We start from the raw sequence: 25,271 nt of genomic DNA, 5'->3' as shown, positions 1-25,271 counted from the left end.
GGGCGGGGCACGCAGGGGGCGGGCACCGGCCGGGAGGGGCGGGGCCTCGTGGGGCCGCCCCCCGCAGGCGCTCGGGCTGTCAGCCCCGCGGCTTTGCGCTCCGGGGCAGCTCCCGGCCTTCCTGCGTCCAGGAGCCCCTCTCCTCTGCCTCCGGTGCGATTCTCACAACCTCCTCCGCACGGCGGGCCTTTACCCACCGCCCAAGTACCCCACCGGAATCTGGGGCTCTGGCCTGGGCGGGGTCGAGGGCGGAGCTCCCGCTTGGAGGGCAGGACTCCCGTCGGTGCCCGGGCCTGGGTGCCGCGTCACGAGGAGCCCGGGGGAGCGGGAGCGCTCGGGCCTCGGGACTCCCTACCCCCCACCCAAGGGCCGAGCCGCCTAGGCAGAGTGCTCTCTCCCGCCCGAGAGCTCGTCCCCCACTCCCGGGGCCCCAGACCCGGCCCCGCCCGGGCGGCTGCGCCCGCCCTACCCGAACCCGGTTTGTCTGGTTCTCCCCGAGAGGCTTGTTTCTCGAATTTCTCCCTTTCCCCCTCTTCCCCGACCTACGGGGCCCTCCCTCTCGGCCCAGCTCCCCGGGGCCCCCGCCGGGGGCGTCTCGACACTGCGAGCCCGCCGAGTTTCGGTAGGACCGGCGATGGGCGCGGGGGAAGGGACTCGGGAACGCCGGGGGCGAGGGCGGGAAAGGATGGGGGTGTGGGGAAGGGAGGCCTCCAGCCCGCCCTCCGGACTCTCCCGCGTTCCGGACCCCTCCCGCCGCCTCGTTCTCCGCACGCGATGAAGAACCACTGCCTCGTTTGCAAAGGACGCGTCTTTATTGGCGATGTGGGTCCTGGGTCGTCATCCCCCATCACCTACCCCCCTCCTCCGCGCCCGCCCCAGCTCCTCGGAGCCCTAGTATGGTCCCGTTGGGGGTAAAAACAACACTGACTACTGCTCCTGGACAGGAAGTGACGGGCACGGGGCTGGGTGGGGGTGGGTTGGTGAAGCCCTGCAGGCTAGCTCCGTGACCAGATGTGCGCCTCCAACTCCAGATGTTCTTCATCTCCGCCCAACCTGCTGCCTCAGCTCTTCCCCTGCCTCAGCCTGCGCCAGGGTGAGGAGTGGATGGAGGTCACCGGAGACGGTGGAGGGGTCAGCCCCCGACAAGGGAGGAGTCTTCAAGTAGGGACTTGGTTAAGGGATCCTGCAAGCCTCCACTGAATCCTTCCCCCGACCCTGCCGGGCTCTGGGGGCGCTGTGGGCTGCTGGGGTCACTCGCAGGCCAGCTTCCCGTCGAAACTGGAGAGGGCGATGGCGAAGGCCTGTAGGGCGCACAGCGGGTAGCGGTAGTCTAGGGTGAAGGCGTCCTCCGCCACGCGGCCGAACTGCAGCACGATATAGTCAGCTACGGACACAGACAGGGGTGGGGGCGCCCGAGAGGTCCTGGGTTCCCCTCCCTGGCAGAAAATGCCCTCCTTTGCATTGGGGCGCCAATCCTCAGCCACCATCACAGTTATTTACCCTACACTCATCTGTCCCTTTTATCTCCCCCAATCAGTCCCACCTGCAGTTTTACCATCTATCCGACTGTAAGCCCCTGAGGGCCGGGATCCTGCCTTATCTTCTGCCACCCAGGGCTATGCATAAGACAGGCACTTAAGTATAGGAACCTGCCAAACTTACCCAAGCCTAGAATCCTTCCTTTCCATGTGGTCTTCTGGCCCCATTCCTTCTCCCCGCCCCCGGACCCCAAGTCCTTGTCTTAGACTGCAAGGCTCTATGCCTTGACTACCCCCCTGGTCCTCTTCCTCACGCAGTGGCCCCACCAAGCTCCTATCCCATATCTGGTCCAAGTTCCCAGCACCAATCCCAGCACCTCCCCCAGCATCTATAGGGACAGGAAGTTGCTAAAAATACCCCCAACCTCAGCAGACCAAGCTCCACCAGAAATGTGATCTGGAGAGTAGTTTTCCAAGGCCTCAGGACAGGTGACACTGGGTGCACATCCCTAGGATGGCATGGGGGATGGGGGACTCACTCAGTGTTAGCCAGTGTTGGAAACCTAGAGTCCCTTGGGAGATACCTTTCCACCCCCAAGTCTCCTCACCCTAGTGGGGACCTCTCCAAGGCTGATAACAGGAACATTTTTTTTTTACTGAATTGTGTCCCAGGTACATCTTGTTTCCCTAACTCCTCCAAGGCTGGCCTTTGACCTCACTTGAGAGAGGATGATAGAGTAGGCACTTAAATGCTTGAATAACATACCCTACTCCTAAAAAATAATCATCCTGAAGGGGTTGGAAGCTGGGGCACTGCAGTCACTACCTGGGTTCTAATCTCTATCTCTTACTAGCGGTATGACCTTGGGTAAGTTACTTAACCTCTTTGTGCCTCAGTTTTCTTATCTGCCAAATAGGGACAATAATAATAATACCTTCCTTACAGGGTTGTTGAAAAGATTTAATGAGTCAGTATCTGTCAAATCCTGAGAATGGTGCCTTGCATATAGAAAACACTGTTTGTGAAATAAATTTGGAGGGTCAGTATGACTGCCTGGAGTTGTTGAGAGACTCTGGGTAAGGCACTGCCCTCTCTGAGTCTCAGCACTCTCTCTGACCACACAGGGGTTGGGCTATCAGAGGTTTTCAGACTCCAGCAGTTCAACTCTCCTTCAACACAGTCTTACCCAGAATATCCCAGTATCTACCCCAGGCTCTGGTCAATGTTAGAATGGAACAATGGTAGACTGGGAACCATGAGCCCCAAGACACCTGCTGGGAGTCTCTGAGGCTCCTGGGAGCATAGTGTCAATGTGCCCCTGCAGGAGAGAGTGACATTCCCAGACGTTCTGGCTCCAAGGATAAAGGAGAGCTTCTTGCCAGTGTGTGTTTGTGAGAGGGAGGGAGAAATGGTGGGGAAAGGCCTGCGTTGGGGTTGGGGTCCTGGAGGCAGTGGGGAACAGCCTGGCTCAGGCCCTCAGATACTCACGGTCATCAGCATGGACAATCTGGAAGTTCTTGACTGAGGCCTGCGTGACTCGGCCTTGGAAGTTGAGGGTGTAGGAGCCACTGTCATCATTCCAGACAGGTGGCTTGTTGTGCAGCTCAATGAGGCTCTCCAGTGTCTTGTTCTGCCAGCGCACCAGCAGTCCATCACTGGCCTGGGGGGCCGGGGATAGTATTAGGAAAAGGACAGTGGGGTTGCCAAGATATCTTGGGATGGGGGGAGGGCCCTGGGGACCTGTGCATCATGCCCTGTGTGTGTGTGTGGAGGGGGGGGTGCGGGGGTGTGGATGTGGGCATCCATTCAGGGTTTGTTGAGAGCATGCTTAGTATCTGTGGTGTCCTTTTGGTCAGAGTGTACATCTGTGAGAATAAAACTTTGATGTGGGATGCCAAAGTGGGGAGCTGGAAATGGAAAGTAGCTTCTGGCACACAGTAGGGACTCTGTGCCATTGGTGTGCCAGGGGCCTTAGGATTGGACACATGCTGGCACCTGATTACGAGGATGGGTCAGACATTCTAGGACCCACAAGGAGCCTACAGTGGAGCTTGGCAAGATGGACAGGTAAACACTGGTTAAAACAAGATGTCCTGGAAGAGAGTTTCTGGAAGGAAGGAGAGGTGTCTAGGTGACAGGACTCTTGAGACATTTCTTCCCCAAGTTTTCTTGTCACCTGTTCACATTCATAGGTTAGAGTGAGTCCACTCAGGATCATGTCCTCCAAGAAGCCTTCCTAATCCCGTGTCAGATGTAAATGTCTCAGCTCTGAGCTTCCATAACACCTTGCTCTTACCATTTCTCCTGCTGCACTTTCATGGACAGAATTACTCTAAGGGCAGGCACAGTATTAACGGCTGTGTCTCAGTTTCCCTCACAGTAGGGTGTTGTGAGGATTAAATAAGCAAATACCGAATGAAGTGCTATTTAGATCAATTCCTGGCACAGAGTAAATGCTCTATAAATATCAGACATTGTTTTGATATGGTAAGTGTTGTACTGAGTTTGAATCTTCAGTGCCTGGCTTTAATAAATGATTTTAGAATGAATGAACTATATATTCAAAGCAGCACAAGGTAGTTCTTACCAAGCTCAGACACATGCAGGAGACACCGCCCTTAAATCTGTGTGTTTATTCCAGGCACGGAAGGAGCAACTGTGAGCCCCACAAGTTTCCCAAGACCAGAGCCTCCCACAGCTGGTGCACCATAGATTGGCTGGGCCTCTGACTATGGTGAGACTTCCCAGTAGGGAAGGATGTGATCAGCTGATGGGGTATTATTTTTCATTGTAAATGAGTAAAGTGACTTCACTGTGAATGTGGGGCATGCCAGTCATCCCATTTCTGAAATCATGGACTCAGCCAACCTACAGTGCTACAGACTGGCTCTCTGAAGGAGGCCACCTCTATCCAGGACATCTCTCCATCTTACCCTGTGCTACACACACACGCACATACACACACACACACACACACAAACATATACACACGAAACCTTTGCTTTTTAAAATAAAAGTCAAATCATGTCACTCCTTTGCTCAAAACTTTGCTATAGCTTCCTGTTTCTCATGGAGTAAAAACCAGTTATACAGGCTATCTCTGGCTCTCACCTCTTTGGCCTTATCTCCCTCCAGCCACACTGGCCCCCTTGCTGACCCTCAAACCCACCAGGCACCCTCCTGCCTCAGGGCTTTTCCACTGACTCTTCCCTCTGGCTAGGTGCTCTTTCCCCCAGATAACTGTAAGCTCACTCCCTTGCCTCCTTGAAGACTGCTCAAATTTCACCTTCTCAATAAGGCCCACTAAGACCACTGTATAGTGGTCAGCACTCTTCTTATCTCTTGTCCCTTGTCTGACTTTTTCTTTTTTCCAGAGTACTTACCACTTTCTAACATACCACATAATTTACTTATTTATCACAATTATTGTCTACTGTCTCTTCCTCCACTAGAATGCTAGTTTCATGAGGCAGACTTTTGTGTTGTCCACTGATGTCTTCCAGTTGCCTAGAATAATGCTCAGCATTCAATATATGTGTTTTGAATGACTCTATGAATGGATGATTTGATGTAAACTAGGAAAAAAATCCCATTGTGCTTGTTTCAGTGAGTTCAATTACATAACCCCCAAGTTCATTCCACAGTTGCCAGGATGAATTTGTGAGTGTGGTGGGTATGTTGAGGGGGTTAGGTATTAGCCAAGCTGAGCCCCTGCTCCCCAGCTCCCCTGGAGTGGGTCTCCTAGAGAGCAGGACCCTCAGGGAGATGCATCACATTGGTGCAGGGCTCACATTTCGGGGCCGGATGGGGACCCTCTCATTGTCCTCATTCATGCCGGGAATGACGACCGTCATGCGCCGAGGACCTCGGAAGCCCAGCACGTTGGTTTCCTGGGAGGGAGATGCCTGTTAGGCCGGCCCCTGCAAGGGGAGGGTCCTGCCTTGGGGGACCGGTGGAGTTCTCACATAGATCACAGCTGCCAGCTCCTGCCGAAGGCTCCCCACATCAGTGCCGCCTCCTCCACGCTGAGGGTTCTGTCCGTTGTCAAAGATGGTAAAGCGGTTGCCCAGGAGGTTGGACCTGAAAGCAGGGTAGAATTAGGGGCAGGGCTGAGGGAATTCCACACCCCTATTCCAAGATCCTCACAGCCAAGCCATTTTGAGAACCTCCTACTTTAAGGGTAGGAATGTTTTAGATCAGAGCAGTTCATGTCCCCTGTCCCACGTTTCCCCCATGAGGTCTTTTTAAAAGCTGGATCTAGATGGAGACTGGGCAGCATTCAAATTTCAGCTGCATCTCTTACTAGCTGTGTGATCTTAGGTAAGTTGCTTAAACTCTCTGGGCCTCAACTTTCCCACCTGTAAAATAGGCACAAAAACAGTGTTTCCCTTACTTGGTTGATAAGAGGATTAAATGGGTTAATATTTGGAAGTTACTTAGAACTACACCTGACACATAGGTAGGCCTTACAGAAGTGTTTGTTATATACAATAAGGTTTGACTTAGGGGTTCACTTTCCTCTCACCTCTCAGATTTGTGGTGACAATTAGATGGGATATAGACTCAGCATAGGGTAAGTGATAAATATTTGCTCATTCATTCACTTCGCAAGTATTTATTGAGTAGTTATTATGTACCAGTGCTGGAAATTCAGTCATGAAGAAGACAAGCCCAGCCCCAGCCCTCATGGTCCTTGCGCCCTACTGCAAGTGAGGTCCCCAGACCAGCAGTGAGGCCATTGCCTGGGTGCTTGTTGGAAGTGCAGACTCTTGCCCCCAACCCAGACCCACTGAACCATTTTAACAACACCCCCAAGTGATCTATGCATGGCATGGTGTGAGAAGCCCTGTGACAGGGGACTTTTCCCGAGTGTCCAACATGGTGGGCACTCTTCCAGGCACAGGGAGACAGCGGTGACTGGCCGAGGCCCTCTTGCTGCCCTAAGCCTCCCAGCCTCACCTCAGCTTCCCGACGAAATTCTCCCCTCCTCGGGACAGATTGGTAGGGTCACTAGAGATGAGGTAATTGGCTGTCTTGCTCCGTTTCCTTTTCCTGCCAGCCAAGAGGAACACCTGGGGAGAGAGGGAGACAGGCGAGTGGATGGGAAGAGAGGATGGGGTGAGAAAGGAGGTGGGTAAGGGGAAGGAGAAATCTGTTTGCCCTTTAGGCCTAGGCCCCTATTTTGGCTCTAGACCCTCACTGAGCCAGGTTTCTGGTAGCTCTACTCCTCCTCCCTGCCGTCTGCCCTGCCCACCTTCTTCTCTGTGTCCAGGTGCAGGAAGTAGGAAGGATACAGGCCCCGATCCATGCCCTTCTTGTTCCGGGTCAGCCTGCAGCGCACTGTCCGGCCCTGGGGGGCAGGCTGAAGCACCAACTCCTGGGGTTCATGCACTCCCACAGGTGGGGATAGAGCCCTCTCCTCCTTCTGGGGGATGGGGGCAAAGGGTACATCAACTCCAGAGCACCAGCTCCCCTGTCCTCAGCAGGTCCCCAGTGCTGGGACTAGTCAGGGCTGGCAGGACAACTCACTGCTTTCTGAGTGGGGAGAGAAGGGAGAGGCCAGCTAGAGGCCAGTGGGACTGCCTCACACTTCCCCAGGATTTGGCAGGCCATGTGAGGAGGCTAGGGGAGCTGTCCTTTACTATTAGTTTATTTGGCTTATAGTGAAGAGCCCAGCCTCTAGAGCCAGACAACCTGGGTTCAAATCTTAGTTCCGCTACTATCTGTCACACTTGTTAAGTTTTAACTACACTGTGACTCAGTTTTTTTCATCTGACAAGTACATAGGGTGAGTTGGACACCTGGGACAGACCTTACTTAATTCATATATTTAACAAACACATGTAAGGTTTACCAATGTGCCAGGCATAATTCTAAGAACTTTCCAAATATCAACTCATTTAATTTTCTTATCAATATCTGCTGCAGTAGTCCCATTTTACAGATAAAGAAGCCGAGGCTCAGCAATTAAGGTATTTGTCCAAGTTCACATAGGTAGTAAGAGGTGGAGCTGGGCTATGAATGCTGCCCAGTCTCTCCTGTCAGATCCAGAGCCTTTAGAAAGACCTTCCTTCATGTGGACACTATATCAGGGGGTGACCTGAGTTGAGGCTAAAGGTATGAATTGCTATGTTCTAAGCATGTAACACTATAGAAGGGTTAGCTACTACTGATATAATAGCATATAGTACATACTCAATGAAGGTAGTAGCCAACCTTCACAGTGGTGCCCCGTGATTCTTGCCTCCTGATATTTATGCCCTCTGTTGTCCCCTGCCACACTGTATCAGGGTTGGTCTGTGACCAGTAGAATATGTCAGTCAGAAGATCTGTGGCTTCTCCTTGCTTTCTCTTTTGGGCTCTGGGGGAAGTTGGCTGCCTCCTCATAAGGACACTCAAGCAGCCCTATGGAGAGGCCGCCAGCCAACAACCAGGACAGTGAACCATTTTAGAAGGAGATCCTCCATTTCCAGTCAAGCTTTCAGAATGACTGCCAATCCAGCTATCATCCTGACTGCAACTTCATGAAGAGATTCCCAAAACAGACCGACTTGCTAAGCTGTGCCTAGATGTCTGACTTCCAGAAATTAAGAAAATAAATATTTGTTGTTTTAAGACACTAAGTCTTGGGGTGATGGTTATACAGCAATACATAGTCAATTCAATGAATGAATAATTAAGCTCATTTTGCTCATGGAAAAACTCCTAATAACAATTTGGTTGCATGAGCCCTATGGTGGTTTGGCCTGGCCTGGTGACCACACAACTGCCCCTTCTGTTCTCACAAGCTGGTATCCTTTGCCCTCATGTTCTATCCCTCAGAAGACGTGGAGTCAAGATTCTAATCCCAACTTCTCTCCCAATGGGGGAGAGAAGACTCCCAGCCTGGGTGTGTGCATTTGAGGATTAAATGATGTATGTGAGCCACTAAGAAGCCCTAATGTGTCATGGTTGGCCATTTTTGCTGAGGCCAGGTCTACACTGTGTATGAGGTGAGGCTGGTTGTCAGCGAATAGGCCCTTAGGGAGTGGGCCCTTAGCCCGCGGGCAAGTGAGCATCTCTTCTCCACCCTAGGCTGCTCCAGAGGAAACTTGGGAAACACACAAGACTATGTTTGGAATGTGATGTGGAGAAAGCCAGAGTTTATTCAAACATTTCTACAGCTGTGGATTTTAAGGGCCTACTGTACTGAAGGCTGTACTGCAGTGGTATTCCTCCTGGGAGATAATACACTGGCCTTTCAGTTTATAAATCAGTATCTGGTGATCTGGCTAATGTGAACAGTCCCCCCAAGACCTGACCACTCCTGAACAGATTAATTACAGCCACGTAGCTAAGACCCCAGCCCTGCCCTCATGGCGATCTCGCCACTCATGGAAACCAGTTTCTCAGAGACTTTCATTCCTTTCTCTCTCTAGTCAGACCTTTCCTGCTTGCACATTAGTACCTGAGTTCTGTTTGTGAGGAAGAGCAATATTCAAAATATTTAACAACTTGTTCTGCCTATGGAGAACGTATAGTCAGAATGGACATTGATCCATCTGGGGAGGGTGCTGGAAGCCCCTAACAGCCAATGTTGACCCTTTAGTTGCTGGAAGGTTGGGAGGTCCCGGGTGGTGGGGAACAGGAAGCACTTGGTGAGCTCAAAGCAGTAGCATGGGAATATTTTAACAACTTGTACAGTGGGCTATCAATCAATCAGTGATCCCATGGGTGTGTGCACATGTGCTATCTGCCTGTGTGCTCCACTTCCCAGGCACAGAAAATGTGCATGTCTTCATATGGGGGCCGTGTGAACATCTCTGGCTGTGTCAGATGGTAAGGTTGCAGAAGGGCAAGCTTAGAGACCACATGACATAAGGCCTCCCAGTGGCCAGTCCCAGCCTGGTGACCCTTCAACTGACTCTTCTGTTCTTCCAGGTCTGGTGGCCTTTGTCCTCACACCCTGTCACCAGATGGGCAGCCAAGATTCTAAACCCAAATGACCCCATGGCCCCTGCCCACCAAGTCCCACACTCTCGTCTGCTAAGCCCAGGCCTCTGCCATTGCTCCCTGAAGGGACCTCAGCTCCCTTCTGCCCTGGGCCCCAACCTTTTTGCCTTTTCCTTTGGCTTTGCCCTTCTGATTACTGTTCTTTGTTACCACAGCTGCCACTTCTTCCTCCTCATCCTCTTCCTCCTTCCTTTCCTCTTCTGAGCCTTTGGGAGTGTCTGGGCATAGAGGGAGAACAAGCCTGTTAACTACGGACCCTGGTGGAGCACTTAATGGTTTGCAAAGTGTTTCAAACACTGTGTCTCTCTTGGCCCCTTCCCACAACCACAAGAGAGTAACCCTGTATTACTGTTGTCAGAGCCTCAGAAAGGCTGAGACACATGCCTGAGGTCACACAGCTATTAAAGTGGGGGTGGGGTGGGGTGGTCAAAATTCTCCCCAAAGTCTTCTGACTCTGGAACTCACACTCCTCACCCTACAATTCAGGCCTGCTCCCCACCCTCAGGACTGCTTCTAGATATCATGGCACCAGAGGCCACAGCTACCCACCTTTCTTCTTCAGAGCTTTTTCAGCTGGGCCATCTACCCCAACCAGGAACATGGCTGCTGGGGCCTTCTTTCTCACTCTGCCGGGGCTCACTGAGAGGTCTTTGTCAGCCTCCCCAGACCCTGTGTGTGAGGATGCGAAGGGCTCACAGGGCCTGTCACAGCCAGAGTCCCCTGCTCCTCCAGTCTCACCTTTCTCCTTTGTCTTTCTCATCTTAGTTCCTTCCCTCTCTGGCATCCCTTTCTTCTTAATGCGCAGAGCTTTCCGTGGGGGGAGAGGGCTCCCCAGGTCCTCTGGAATTGGAGGGTGGGGTTAGACAAAGAAAAGCCTATTGGGATGATGGCCACCTTCCAAAACACTCATCGTTGCTTCATTCCCTGGGGGCTGAAAGCCTGACAGGGGCCCAGGGTCTGTCTCTGATCATTTCATTTGAACCCTGAGTCCAAAAGTGGCTGGACAAACACCAGGTGCTTACTGAGCAGTTAGTGAACCAATGAATGAATCAATGAATGAATGAATGCCAGGCCTCCTACATGCATCCCAGCTCCCACCCCATTGCCCCCAGAAAACCTCCTCTGGCCAGTGCCATAGACAGTGCTCTCTCCCTCCCACAGGTCCTGGCTGGGTATTCAGATTTACTCCAGGCTGTGGAATCTGTAGGGCGAGGTACCTAGGCCAGGGAGCCAACATGGCATTTATTCACTGATGGATTTTTACTGTAATCACTTTGATACTTTTATAAAAATTATGACAATAATTCATATTGAGGATAAAAAAAAAAACCTATACAAAAATCACAAAGAAAACTAAAACTCTCTGTCCTCCCTGGCTCACAGAGCACCCGGGGCAGGGGCAGTGGGGGTGGTGGCAGGAGCACACACTGATCTCTGTCCTTAAAGACCATGGGAGGAGGAAGCCACCAGAGGAAGAAACTCTGGGGTCCAGACATTGGGTAAGTGTCTGACGTCCCAGCTTCAGCGAGACCGGAGGCCCCTCATGGGCAGGGCTAGCTTGAAGTGGCTGTGTGCGCCCTTTGTGCCCTCAGCACCCACCCATCAGTCCTGGGGCCTTGGCCCTCCTTTCCTTGATGTCTGCAGACACCTTCTCTTTTGGGGGCTTCTTGGGAGGCAGAGGTATCTTCTCTTTCTTTTCCTTCTCCTCTGCCTCCCCTGCTTCCTCTTCCTGATCCTCCTCGTCCTCCTCCTCCTCTGTAGGTAGAAACTCCTCATAATGGGGGCTGGGGAGGGCTCCAATATCCGGAGAGCCCAGTCCCTCGTGATTGCCGGGGAGTGGTGAATGAGCGCCCGGGATAGGAGGCTCCCCTCCAGAACAGGGCCAGGATGGCCAGCTGGATTTGGGGGAATGCTGCGGGGGGGGGTTGTGCAATCCTGCTCTCAGAATATGCCGTCTTTGCAGGCCCGGCCCCTCTCTCGGGACCCTCCCCTCCACCCGCCCTCCTGGTCTTCCTTCCCCCCCGCTGCTCCCTCTCATTGCACCTGCCCTGTTTCTGCCTCTGTTTCTTCTTGTCGTCTGCCTCTGTTTCTGACCTTGAGCCGGACCCATCCGGGCTACCTTTGGCGAGTGGCTATAGTTTAAGGCATACTCTTCATCGCTCTGCGCCTCAATTTCCCCATCCGGAAACGGGGGAAAGAGCAAGAGAATAAAGCTTTTCTGGCTCAAAGACAAGGCCAGATAGCTGCAGGCTGTTTCCGAGCCTTCTGCCTCTCGCTGCAGTTCTGTCAAGCCCCTGGCTCCTTCCCCCGACCCGCCCCCCTAGCCCGCCCTTCCCCCGGGCCCCCTCTGACCGTGCTCGGCGTCCGGGGCGCGGGCTACCAGAAAGGTTTCCCGCGGGTCGCGCTTCTTGGCCTCGGGGTCCCTGAGGAACTTGGTGTAGACGGTCTGCGGCGCCCGGGCCTCCGCCGGCTCTTCCCGTGGCCTCCCCCTCCGCCCGGCTGAGCCGAGACGCGGGGTCAGGCAGGAGCCCGCCGGGTCCGGGGAGGCAGCGCCCCGACCCCGTCTTCCCCGCGCCCCAAGCCCTGGACGCTGCCGCTCGGGCTCCTCGCCCGAGTGGTGGCCCCGCGCTCGGCCTCCCTTGCGACCCCCTCCCCCGGCCCCCCGCCCCGCCTCGCCCCGCCCCGGGGTGCGCCCAACACCCCGCCCGCACTCACCCAGGCGGGCGCCCCCGCGCTCGGCCGCCCGGCCGCCGCCGGGTCTCCGGGGCTCGGGTCCCGCAGGGTCGGGGGATTCAGGGGCCTCGCTCCTCTTCTTCCTCAGTTTCTGTCCCCGGGCGGGTCGCTGGGGGTCGGGGGCCAAGAGGAGGGAGAGGAGGGAAAGGGGGGTTCCGAGGGCTGCCCAGCGCCCTGTAATCCCTTGAGCCGCCAGAAATAACCGCGGATTAGCGGGAGGGGAGCTGTAGCTTCCTCCGTGGGGTGGGCACCGTGACCCCTCCCAGGCGCCATGGCCACCTCCACTGCCCCAAGCCCAGATTCCTCCCCCGGACAGCCCAGGTGCTCCAAATACCCCTCTCCTAAAGACCCTCCAGGTAGCCACCCCCGGAGGCGGCTGAGGGGGGCCGGTCGCACTCGCAGATCCCCTGCGTGGACTTCCTGTCTGAGCAGGGGTCACTTACCTGCCTGGGGCGCTGCCGGACCTCTGGGCTCCGCCGGCCTTCCTCCTCAGGTCCGCTGAGGGCAACAAACGGATCAGTCTGTCTTCCTTTCTCCTGCCCCACCCCAGCCCCTCCACCTGGGCGGCCCAGAGTTGAGACAGGCGAGGTGGTAGCGGTGGTGGGGGGCTTCCGGACCTGTCGGAGGCCCACACCTCTCGGAGGGTGACATCCTGCAGCGGCATGGTGCGCCTGCCTCTCCGCACTGGCCGGTCTGGCCACCCCGCAGCTCTAGCAGCCTCCCTGCCGCCCCGCTAATCCAGGCTCAACTTTGCCCCACCTTCCCCTGGCTCAAGTGGGTGAAAGCACAGTGGGAGGTGTCCTGCCCATAACCCCCATGCCCCCAGGTCCGGCCCTCTGGGGAAGAAGCTGGACTCCCACGTTCTTCTCAAACCTCCTGCAGTGGGGAAGCATGGCATCCACCTACCAGCGACCCCTCCCTCACTGCACCCCCCACTCCGCCCTCCCCCACTCGACCCCTCCCCTCTGCCCACCAGCTTGGATTAGAGGTATGAATTTGTTACTTGTCAGTGGTCAATGGGCTGTGGGAAGAAAACATTGGATCAGATCCTGTATTTATTTTTCATAAAAATAAAAGAATTAGGAGTTATCAATATTTAATATATGTGGCTCAACAGAACGTGTATGTACAGTACTTTATAAAGAAATGTGCCTATATGGAGAAGACAAGTAATGACTCTATAGCATCTTACTACGCCAATAGACAGTGACTGCAGTGGGGGGGCGTGAGGGCTTGATAACATAGGTGAGTGTTGAAACCACAATGTTGCTCATGTGAAGCCTTCATAAGATTGTACATCAATGATATCTTAATTTAAAAAAAAGAAAAGTGCCTATATTATGGGTGCTCACTTAAAAATATTTTTTTACTGATAAGGGATATACTTCTTTAAAAGTTCAGAGACCAGGGATATAGTGCTACTGTGGTTAATATCATGGGAGATGTTTGAATAAGTGCTGGGGAAGCCCAGAGGAGGGGCCCAAGCAGGGATCCTGGAGTCTTCCTGAAGCCTAATCTAGAATTTGAAAGATGAGTAGTTCTACAGGCAAAAAAAAAAAAGTGGGATGGAAAGGGAACAGCAAGTTAAAGGCCTAGAAGTTGCAAGTAGCCAGATGTGTTCAAAGGTCCAGCACTAGGAGGGAGACAGTCATCTCAGGCATGGGTCAGCTGTGAGCCCAAGACCAAGCTCAGCCACTTAAGGGCTGAACGTCCTTGGGTGACTAACTTAGTCTCTCTGAGCCTCCATTTCTTCATTTATAAAAAGGGCTTGGTAATAGTACCAACCTGATAAGGATATTGGGCAGATTAAGTGCTATGACAGATGGAAAGCTGCGTACCACAAGCACTTGATATTCAGAAATTATGTGCCTCTTTCAGAACACTTCCACTTAATCTCTGTCTCCCTATCATTTACAAGACAATTTGATACATTATTGGGGTTCATTTTTGAATGAGTGGATTAATGAGTGCATTCTTTATTTGATTCTCACCAGTCCAGTGAAATAGGCAGGATTATCTCCATTTTATAGGTGGAGAAACTGAGGTACAGGGAGGTGAAGTGGCTGGCTCAGTGTCAGCCAGGTCATAACATTGCTGAGCTAGGGCTTGAATCCGTATCTGTAGAGGTTTTGCCCCTAACCCTGCATGTTTTATACCGTCACAAGGGTTAGAGATGAGTTTGAATAAAATGTTTTTGTTTTTCTTCAGTCCCTTAGTCCACCTGGTCCAGATTTGCCATTATTATTACTATTTTTCTATATTTTATTGAAAAATTTACTTGATATTCTAGAGTCTTAAAAAGCTATGAGAAAATACACTGCAGCATTTTTCCCAACATTACTTGCTTATGATAGTAACCCATAGTTTCTGCAGAATGATCCTTTTTCCTGTTACCTTATACAAAATCTGTCGTTGATCACCCATCTGGAAAGCAGGCTTCCACCAGAGAGCTCAAGGTGAAGTGTTAGTCCTCTAGACTACCTTTACTGCTTCTAGAATATTTCTTGTTATCATGTACAATTCTTCTCTGAAGATGAACCCTACAGCAAAAGAACTATCAACCTCTAGTAATCCAGCCATTACTTAAACCCTTATTATGAATTTTGATAATGGAATTTCTTTACACATAGCTGATGAAGGATTATAAAATATATAAAGCAGTTGGGGGTTAAGTTTTTTTCCACATTTTTCTTTTTGTTATCATTAATCTACAATTACATGAAGAACATTATGTTTACTAGGCTCTCCCCTCCACCAAGTTCCCCCCACAAACCCCATTGCAGTCACTGTCCATCAGCGTAGTAAGATATTGTAGAATCACTACTTGTCTTCTCTGTGTTGCACAGCCCTCCCCTTTCCCCCAACCCCACATTATACATGCTATGGATTTGCCATTATTAATCTTTCTAAATACCATGTCTTCAGTTGACACTTTTTCTCAAAAACTCTTTGGCTCCCTACTGCCTAAGGATCAAGTTTAAATGTGCTGGATTGGCATTCAAGGCTCTTCCTAATCTGACCCCAGTCTGCTTTTCTAACTACAGGGCTGTCCCAAAATTTACTCTTCATCCGGCCACATAGGTTTACTCACTGCCTTTATACTTTCCTCCATGCCTTTGCTAAACTATTCTGTCCTGGAATGCCCTCCCGATTCCTCGAATCCCATCCAACTCCAAATAGCCCTCAAGTCCCCACCTCCAAGATTCCTCAGTTCTCACCTGCCTCTGAATATATAATAATAATAGTATTTATTGTCCACCTACTATGTGGCCTTTGCTCCCATTCTCTCTTTACTCTCCCAATAATACTTATGAGACAGACATTAACACCCTGGCATTAAAAGTTGAGGAAACTCACTGGCTGACAGTGGGTCATATTTCCTGGACACTGACTATGTGCCAAATGGTATGCTAAGCACTGGACATAGAGTGATGGATGAAAGGATGTGGTCTCTGTGCTCATAGAGCTTACATTTTTGTGATTCTGACAGATGGTATAGACATAAATCCGCAAATTAGTTATACTGATCTCATTGTTATTAATTGTAATAAATGCCAAGAAGGAAAAGAACTGGGTTCCATGAAAACAGCAGGTGGGATCCAGTCTGGATTTAGAGGACAGACAGGCCTGTCTGAGAGGGGAATTTTTAAACTAAGACCTGAAGAATTTCAAAGACTAGAAACGAGAATGATGTCCCGGGCCTAAGGCACAGCTTATGCAAAATGTTTCCAGGCAGTAGGCGCAGTAGAGCAGTACCACCGCCTTGACCAGAACAAGAGCGGCCCTAAGATCCTACGGTGGTTTCCTGAGTATCTCAAACCCTAAACAAATAGATGAGTAAGAACTGCAGGCCCCTGGGACTCTGTGCTGACCAGCAGGCTGGAAACCTAGATGGCTACATGCTAACACAGCTCAGGGTGCAGGGAAACACTTCTCTGGATCTCTCGCTCACCATTCTCACAACCAAAGGTCCTGCCCCAGACTGCAGGAGGGGTGTGGGATGAGCTGAGTGTTAGACACTGCTTTGGAGTGTGGGGCAAATTTGAACAGCAGAAGGTTTTACATGAAAGAAAAGATAAATTCATTCCTCACATCTTGCTTCTCAGGTTGCATGAATGTGATAAATGCATAACCAAGTGTCCATTTTCTTCTTTTCATGTTCTGAAGGTTCTCATGAGTTAGCACAGTATTCATAACAGCTGCACATGGCAGCTGAGGGACATTTTATAATACCATAAATCATTTGTATAATAGTTAAATTTATATATATGTAGGTCTGGCCACAATGTGTGAAGCACGATAGCAGTTCTTCATATTGGCAATTAGTGGGACACCGGATGCTATTTAGGGAACAGTCTTGTTTTTCTAAAATATTTAGTAAGGTGGAATTAAAATTTCTAAAACCATTTGAATGCTATTACATTTTTGCTATTTATTAATATAAAACTGCATTTGCTATACATTTTAATACATGATTTTGAAAATACTAAAAGAAATCCCTTTGGGAAATGTGAAAAATTATTCTAATTTAGAAGTTTGGCACTTACTGTCATTACTTTTGAGGAGAATGTATTCAAATTTTGCATGCTTTGAATGCAATTACATTTATTTTAATCCTTTGAGAATTAGTACAGATCCAGATCAGGATAGGAACAGAGAGTAGCAAAGTGGAACTCAGAAAAGAATAAAAAGAAACTTCAGGGTTTTGGTGAGGCTAGACTGGTGAAAATGTGTGGGGAACTTAGAGGAAGTATAGACATTCAGATCTGGGTCGGGATAGATTTAGGATTGGGCGTGAAGATTTTGGTTAAAATGAGGGTTGCTTTAGGCATACGATTCAGATGGGGAACACAGATCTAGTACCTGCTCATCTGACACAGTATAAGGCTTTTCTCTAAGGAAAAACAGGCTCAGGGCTCAGTAATTACACCTTGTTTTGTTCTAAAAATGACATTTCACCACTAGATTACTGGCATTAGTCACCAGATTCAGCTCCACATGAATTTTAGCTGTTTCATAAAATAAAATCCATTTTCAGAAGACAAAGATTTGCTACCACCAACGACTATGATGCTGGTAAATAAGGACTCCTACCGTGTGCCAGGCACCGTGCTCAGTGTTTTCAGTGCCATTCACAGCACACCTGTGTGGCTGTGGCTCACAGAAGTCAAGGAGCTTGGAACCGTACCATTGACCCAGCAGTTACTATGTACCTGGTATTTTCTAGGGTTATCTCTGATCTCTCTGGAAACTTTAAAAGGTAGGTGGGCCCATTACTCCACCTCTCTATGCCTCCGTTTTCTAGCCAGTGAAGTGGTGACAATAAAATTGTACCTGACTTTATGGAAGTTGTGACAATTAAATGGATTGATACATATAAGTGCTTAGCATGGTGCCTGGCACAGAGCAAGTGTCCCATCCGTGTCAGCTGTCCTCTTCTTCCTCAATTTCCGTGTCCAGGCGGGTACCTTCATTTCACAGATAAGGAAACTGAGGCCCAAGCCCCTAAGGATCTCAAACCCAGGTCTCCCTGGCTCAGTCTATGTGGTGCATAGGTGAAAAGAGGGGACTTTGGAGAAAGCCTGAAGCTAGGGTTAAGAGTTGGAGATTTGCCCAGAAACAGACTCAAGCATCCACCACATCCCGCCCCCCCACCTCCCCGCCCCGGGTGACCTTGTGCAAGCTTTCCCCCTGGCTCAGAGCCTCTTGCCCTGCACTTCAATTTCTCAAGCTGGCAAAAGAAATTTGCATCCCCAAAGGATCCATTCAGGGGGGTTTCTCAGAAACTTGGGATTTCTACTGCCTGAAGGTGCATCCGGGCTCTTGCAAAAGAGGAAACAGGTCTGAACTTTGGAATGGCCAGTTTCAGTCCTCTTTATTTTGTTGAGGTTGTTCGGGGCCTCTTTCATTCTTCAGGGTTCTGTGGGTGTCACATGGCCTCTGGCAGACTGCTCTAAAAGGAAGTTCCTCCCAGAGAACCCCAGACTTCTAGCACCAGAGTCCTAGTCTCACCCTTGCTTCTCAGATAAGGCAGTGGAGGCTCAGAAAGGGTGAATCAGGAGAGAGGGGCCCACAGGTGGGCAGTGATCCAGGCCAACTGTCTGGGCCCAGGGCCCTGGGACCTCACTGCCACAGCTCACCGAGGGGGACCTCAGCTGTTTGCTGGCGATGCCCTGGGTGGCTGCCCAAGTAGATGATGGGATCCGAGCTCAGTTTTTACCCTCATGGAGCTCACAGCCTGGGAGATGAGGGTTGGTTGGGTGTGGGCACAGAGAATGAAACAAGGGCACTGATGTGTCCTCTAGAAAGGACAATGTGACAAAAGATGCTGCTCAGGACATCCTGGCTTTTCACAGAATCAGTATGAGTCTGAGCTGAAAGGCCCCACAGGTCATGACGTGTGGCCTCCTGCAGAGTCAGGAATCCTCTCAAACCTGTTATTACACACCTCTAGGCACAGGCTGCTTACTACCTTCTGAAGCCATCATGCTACATGGGGACAGGAGACCGGATTCATGCCTGCCCACTCAGCCACAGTCACCAGGTGCAGGGGACCCATTAGAGAAAGGGCTTAACCAATGTGAGACGTGGATGAGGCCTGGAGCCAGAGAGACAGGCAGGGGGCAGCCAGGCTGTTATGGTATAGAATGAGGGCTCATTCAAACTATTCATCGAGCCCCTACTGTGTGCCAGGCACCATTCTAGGGACTTGACAGATGGAAGTGAGCAAAATGGACATCCCTGCCCTTTTATCATTGACATTCTAAACTCTCATGCAGGGTATTTGGTACAGTGCAAAAAGTGGCAGGAAAGGAGAAAAAGGTATAACAGTATTTGGAGAGAGGTCTGAAAGTTAAAACAGAGTGATCAGGGAAGGAATCACTGAGAAGGTCACACTTGAATAAAGATCTGAAGAGGTGAGGGGTGAGCTGCATCAATATCTAGGGGAAGAGCTTTCCAGGCAGATGGAACAGCAAGTGCAAAGGCCCTGAGGCAGGAGCATGCTTAGCCACATTTGAGGACTAGCAAGGCTGGAACACAGGGAGTGAGAGGAGAGTAGTAGGTAAGGTTATGGATGGAGGTGCTAAGGGTGTGATGGGGGCAGGGGAGCAAGGGAGTTCTGCTCTGTGAGAACTGGGGACCATGGGAAGGTTTGAGCAGACTTTAACAAGAGCACTCTAGCTTTTGTGTGGGGAGCAGATTTAGGGGGACTAGGGAGGCAAGGAGGTCAGTGTGGAGGCTGTTGCAGTCCTCCAGGCAGTGGCTAGTCAGAAGGTGGTGGACATGACAGGCTACCCAGGTGCATTGGGTGTGGGGCACAAGGGATCAGAGTGACACCAGGCTTTGGTTTGAGTGACTGGAGGGACAGAGATTCCATTAACTGGGATGAGGAGGACCATGGAGAGCCAGGGAGGTCAGGAGTGTGGGACATATCCTGTTTAAAGTGCCAATTAGACATCCATGTGTGATGTCACCAGGGCAGCTAGACGTAAGGTCTGGGCTAGAGATATAAAGTTAGGAGTTATCAGCCCCTTAATCCTAGTTAGAGCCGAACACCTGGCTGTGATGACTGAGGGATGAGTGAAGTTATTGCTGAAGATGGGACTCAGGACTGAGCCAGTGGGAGGGTTTGTACCACAGTATTAGGAGGTTCCTTGGAGATGAGGAGGGACCAGCAAAGGAACCTGAGATGGAGCAACAGGGAGAAGGGAGGGACTCCTGGAATGCTGGAGGAGGGAGGGAGCGACTGGGTGGATGCTGCAGGAGAGGGTGACCGTGGGGTTTATTGTCCAAGCCCAGACACTTGTGAGTGAAAGGGGCACAATTCACAATCACATCAGAGCAACAGACATAAACCAGGGCTGTTCCCGGTCAGGCTGGTGTGTACGGTGCCTGATGGCATGGCCAACGCGTGAGCAGGGAAACTGCTCGCTGGCCACAGAGCCATTGGTGGCATACAGCAAGGGCAGTTTTGGACAAGTGGGGTGGTGGGTTTAAGAGAGAACCAGAGGGGAGGGCCTGAAGAGGGTCAGGGGGAGCAGGAACAGGGGTGGTAGCTATAGGGGGAGTAGATTCAGGAGGGAGGTTGTTCTTTTTGTGTTTTTTTTAAGTTATTTTATTTTTAATAATTGTAAGCTGAAGGGACAGGGGAGAAGTGACAGATCAATCAGTGGGTGCAGTTTCTGGTGAGGTTGATAGGTGGTGGGAGTTGGGGAGTGAGAGGGAGTGAGCTGGCTCAGAAAGTGGGTGGAATGGAATGAACATCTGGGGGTCAGTGATGGCACAGTGACGATAAAGTCTAGTGGCAGAGGAAAAGTGGATATGGTCACAGGAAAGGAGGCCAAGGAACTGAGAGGCTGGGTGTTGGCAAGGTTTACCTGGCTATGGAAATTCAAGGTTTACATCAAGAATTAGGACAAGAACATGCTGGAGGGTCAGTGAGCCAGGAGCCAAAATCTTCATAGAATGTTACAAGCTGATGATAGGAGATTTGAAACTGAGCTCCTTATGGGTAGGGAAGTAGGGAAAGTGGTCTGAAAACATCTTGGCTCCAATATATCTTCTCTCACTTAATAATGAAACCCTGATTTGTAGCTGAGCATTATGGACATCCAGAAAAAGATATTTTCCAGCTTTCCTTGCAGCTATGTGGCCAAATTTTGGCCACTGGGGTAAAAGTGGAGGTTTGGGTTCCACTTCTGGGAAGTGTGTTACAGGAAGGGTGTACCCTTCTTGGGCATTTTTTCCTTCCCACTGGCTGGCAAGAGGACCTCATGGCTGGAGCTCTAGCAGCAATCTTGGACCATGAGGTAACCTTAGGAGTTTAAGTTGTGACTATGAAACAACTAGCTAGAAGCCTTGATTTGAGGGGAGAGAGAGAAAAAAGGAGACAAACCCATCTCAAGTCACTGTGACATGGGGATCTTCCATCACATGTTCTTTCTATCACATATTCTCACATCAGGTCAAACTTAATGCTAATGGCTACACTTAGAAAGTTACGTTTGGTTCATACTGAAGAAGATATTTAATGCTAGTGAGCATTGGTGTTGCTAAGGAGCCTTTGAAGGTTAGTGAACAGGATGTGAGCTGATGGGAACTGTACATTCAGAAAAGCTGTGGAAAATAAATAAAAAAATAAGGGGAGAGAGCTAAGATGAGGCTGTATAGTTCAGCTATAAATATAGATTTGCTGAAGATTCAGATCAATGACAACATCTAAAGAACTGGGTCTGGAAGTCAGGTTTCAGGAAGACTGTGAGATCAGTATTAGGTTTAACAAGCAGTTCAGGAAATTGATTATGGTTAGCGTCAGGTTGGGGTGAGGTTTGGGGCTGAAGATTACAGCAGAGTTGGATTTCAAGTCAGAAATAGGAAGAGAGCAATGACAGGGTGAGGGGCCACTGCAGGGGTCTGAAAGACATAGGAATGGACAAGTAAGGGCCCGGGCTATGCCTGGTGCCAGGATGGGTGTTTGAGGCAGAGGCTCTCAGGCAGAGCATTTGGACCCAGTTGTCATCATGATTGAGGGGAAGGGGAGGGCTGCTCATGGTGGTGGAGGCAGGAGCTAGGGGCACTAGATACCTTATGATGTGGGGAAGTCACTCTCCTTTCCCAAATGCCACCCCCTCCTGGGAAACACTGAGGCAAAGCAGGATGGGGGAGAAGGGAGCAGTTAATCGGCATTAGGTTTGAATCTCTGCTCTGCTGCTGTCTTCCTGGGTGGTCAGAGCCCTCAGTTTTCCCATCCATAAAATGGGATGATGGTAGAGACCTTGTAGGACTATGAGCAGATTGGTAACAAAGTTTGCAGATGGCCCAGCACAGGGCTGGCTCAAGGGGCTGCAGCTGGAGAGAGAGATCCTTAGACTGTGGGCCAAGCCGAGGACACAGCCAGGTAAACTGAAGCGCAGTCTGGGTTTGGGTTAGTTTGGGGCTGTGGTGCCCAACCATGGCCATGCATGAGAATCACTTAGGGGACTTTGAAAAATGCTGATAGTTTTTCTTACCTTCCAGAATTCCTGAGTTATTTAGTGTGGAGTGGGTCTTGGCAGCAGTAGTTTTAAAAGCTCCTTGGGCAGTAAGGGTCTTTTGTGGGGCCTGGAACTCTCACTCTTTAAATTGCTCTTCCCAGTAAAGCAGTGGTTCTCAAAGTGGGGTCCCCAGACCAGCAGCATCAGTGTCACCTGGGAACATTAACAGATGCAGATTCTCAGACCTCACCACTGACCATCAGAGGCTCTGGGGTGGGGCCCACAAATCAGCATTCTAGCACATCATCCAGGGACTTCTGAAGCCCAGTCAGGTCTCCAGGAGGTCCTCAAGAAAAGATGGATATGCTTCATCCTTGAGTAGTTCTCTACACCTCTCTCAATAACGGAGCCAGGCCGCATGAGCTGCGGAGGGAACTCCGGGAACTCTGTGCACCCTGATCACTGCTGTCTCTCCAGGGATTGGCCCAGAGCCTGTGTCGAATGACCGAACATGGAGAGAGAGACAGAACTGTCTCGGGTACTATGAACTTGGAGGGGAGATCCTGTCTTTCTCTTATTCTGTCTTGGTCCCACAAATTGTGAGTCTAGTGTTTCTAGTGTTTACAGATACAGATTTCTGGCACAACTTGGCTCTGAAATGCCTGTCCCTCCACCAGGTGCTCAGGGGAAGAGAGAGGCATACTTCCCACCGCTGATGGAGCACGCTCCCTGGCCCTTGGTCAGCATGGATTTGTGTGTCTCCAGTGTGGTGTGTGAAGGCGGTATGAGTATGCCACTTGACAGGCAATTTACTAGCTTTCTTTTAAACTTTTTATTTCAAAACAATTTCAAACTTGCACATACATTGTAAGAATAGTACAATGAGCTCTCGAATACCCTTGGCCAAAGACCCCATTCAAGTTTTGATAATTGTCCCAACAGTGGCTTTTATAGGTCCAGGCTCATGCTTTGCCTGATTATTAGGTTTCTCTAGTCCTCTTCATTCTATGAGGGATTGTCAAGAGCAATTTTGTCCTATGTAAATTTAATTTATGGGCAATTAATGTGATTTGTGAGTTGCTTCAGGATCCAGCCCCCATGTAAGAAGCCACTCCCTGGACATCATCTCAGCTGAACCCCCAGAGGCTCTAGGGTTGAGCAGGGACTATGAACCGACTCCTAAAGCCAGGCAGGACTCTGCTGATGGTGAAAGGTGGCAGGGGACAGAAGTCCAGTGCAAACTAACATAAGCTCAAAAGGGAACTGATTGGCCCAGCCAGCTAGGAGCATTCTCACCTCACACATGGCTGTATCTGGGGGCTCAAAAGATGACCTCAAGTCTCTTTCTCACACTCTCTGCTTTCCTCTGTGTAGGTGGAAAAGGCACCTCTGATTGCTCCCTGACCACATCAATTTCCCCAGCCAGGGTCAGACTGGCTGCACTGGGGTCACTGGCTCACCCCTTGATTAATGGGTTTAGTCCAAGAGGATGGGGGTACTCTGACTGGCCAGCTCCAGTCATGTGCCTACCTCTCGGGGCGCTGTCTGTGTGGATGGCCCTGCCCTATGGGAGAATGGTAGTTCTCCCAGGAAAAGGGGTTCTCCTCTCCTGATCAGTTGGCAAGTAGTCCACCTAGGGAGCTATTGTCAGAGTCAGAATAATAATAATACTAGCTATAGCAGTAGTGGTAACATTTATTGAGAGCTTGCTGGGTTCCGGGCAATGTTCTATGTGCTTTTTCTGTATTGGCTTATTTAATACTCACAACCATTTTATGCAATAGAAGCTACTTTCATACATGTTTTACATCTGAGGCAACTCCACAGAGAGGTGCAATCCCTTGCCCAAGGCCACACAGCCAGAATGAGCAGAACCAGGTGTCTCACATCTGCAGGCCTCACTCCAGAGCAGGTGCTGGTGGGCCCAGGCACACCCTCCGCTGATCTCCGTGGAGCTGCACCAGGTCCAGGCTGGGGCTGTCACGAGGTCCTCTGGCCCTCCTGTGCACCTGTGAGCCCCAGGGAGGAGGAATACCTCAGCGCAGATAGCTTATCAGAAGTTTGCCATTATCCCCAGATCTGAGAGCAGAGCCGCAGGGCACAGAGATCTGAGTGGGTGAGTTTAGAGCAGTGATGGTCACCCTGGCTGCCCACTGGAGTACTTACCAGAGCTTTAAGAAACCCCAGGGCTCAAGCTGCACCCCAGACCAATTAATCAGAATCTCTGGGCTGGGGCCCAGGCATTCGTAGTCTTTAAGGCTCCCCAGGTGAATTCAAAGTCCAGCCAGGGTGGGGAACAACTAGTTCAGTGGCCTTGTGGCTTGGTGGAAATAGCCAGGGGCTGAAATTCACCCTGTTTTGAGACTTGGCTCCATCACTGCAAGCTGTGAGACTTTGTACCAGTCACTTCTCTAAGCCTTAATTTCCTCGCCTGTGGAAAATGCCTAAGTTCCTTTGCCTTACACAGAGGTCGCGAGTGCTGGATGACACGATGTCTGTGAGGTCCCTAGCAGAGCTGGCACTTGGCTCTCTCCTTACTGGGACCACCCAGGAAGGCAGAGCTGCGCCAAGGACTCACCGTCATTGGGATGAGCCTGTGGAACAGACTTTTGGGGCTACTGGGGCCCTGGGATCCCAGGCCCACCTACGTTGGGTTTCTGCCTTCATCAGGGGGCTTGAGGCTTCTGAATGGGTGGAGCTTGGGGTGGGACTGGGTAGGGTGGGAACTGGCAGTGAGCGTGCACTGACCTAGCTTTACCAGCAGGTGGCAACAGACACCCACCCTCTGGAGGAGGGCAGCGGCCGGGCGGGAGAGGACTAGTAAGAGCACAAAGGTATTAGAGAACTTTTTTTTGAGTACTAAGTGTGTGCGATAGCCTTCTTTTCTTTCATTTCCATTTACTGTGTGCAGTAGTCCTTTGGTAGGTGCCATTACCCTCCTTTGAGGGGTGAACAAAGTGAGGTGGTTCTGGTACCTGGCAACCAGGTGGAACTGAACCTACTCAGTCTGACTCTGGATTAGCCTCTTAGCCACTGAGGTGATAGAAAATCAGAGCTTCAAGGGCCTTTGGAAATGCTCAGATCATGTGATTC

General features: G+C 50.8%; 1 protein-coding gene and 1 long non-coding RNA gene across 7 annotated transcripts; one reads left to right on the top strand and one right to left on the bottom strand.

Annotated features, from left to right (window-relative positions):
- The first annotated feature begins 256 nt into the window (after positions 1 to 256).
- Positions 257 to 8,098, top strand: LOC140846677 (uncharacterized). The gene is made up of 2 exons (XR_012126045.1): positions 257 to 622; positions 3,446 to 8,098. It is a non-coding gene; the product is annotated as an uncharacterized lncRNA (long non-coding RNA).
- On the bottom strand, positions 794 to 12,951 carry TULP1 (TUB like protein 1). 6 transcript variants are annotated; one of them, XM_037015098.2, is made up of 14 exons: positions 12,822 to 12,950; positions 12,648 to 12,702; positions 12,187 to 12,313; positions 11,824 to 11,970; positions 11,071 to 11,226; positions 10,210 to 10,311; positions 10,021 to 10,140; positions 9,571 to 9,689; positions 6,734 to 6,904; positions 6,439 to 6,551; positions 5,445 to 5,559; positions 5,271 to 5,369; positions 2,968 to 3,139; positions 794 to 1,384 (listed from the first exon to the last, which is right to left on the bottom strand). In XM_037015098.2, exons 1-14 carry the CDS (start codon positions 12,866 to 12,868, stop codon positions 1,251 to 1,253), a joined length of 1,677 nt encoding a protein of 558 aa, XP_036870993.2. In that variant the 5' UTR covers positions 12,869 to 12,950; the 3' UTR covers positions 794 to 1,250. The 6 variants fall into 6 exon arrangements, with proteins under 6 accessions (XP_036870993.2, XP_073080242.1, XP_073080243.1 ...); XM_073224141.1 differs by having other exon boundaries at positions 12,187 to 12,329; positions 12,649 to 12,702; XM_073224142.1 differs by having other exon boundaries at positions 794 to 1,301; positions 12,187 to 12,329; positions 12,649 to 12,702; positions 12,822 to 12,949.
- Positions 12,952 to 25,271: the final 12,320 nt, after the last annotated feature.

This window comes from Manis javanica, chromosome 16, assembly GCF_040802235.1.
Source record: "Manis javanica isolate MJ-LG chromosome 16, MJ_LKY, whole genome shotgun sequence".
In the NCBI taxonomy this organism is placed as follows: domain Eukaryota; kingdom Metazoa; phylum Chordata; class Mammalia; order Pholidota; family Manidae; genus Manis; species Manis javanica.
This window is presented reverse-complemented; position numbering and strand designations above follow the sequence as displayed.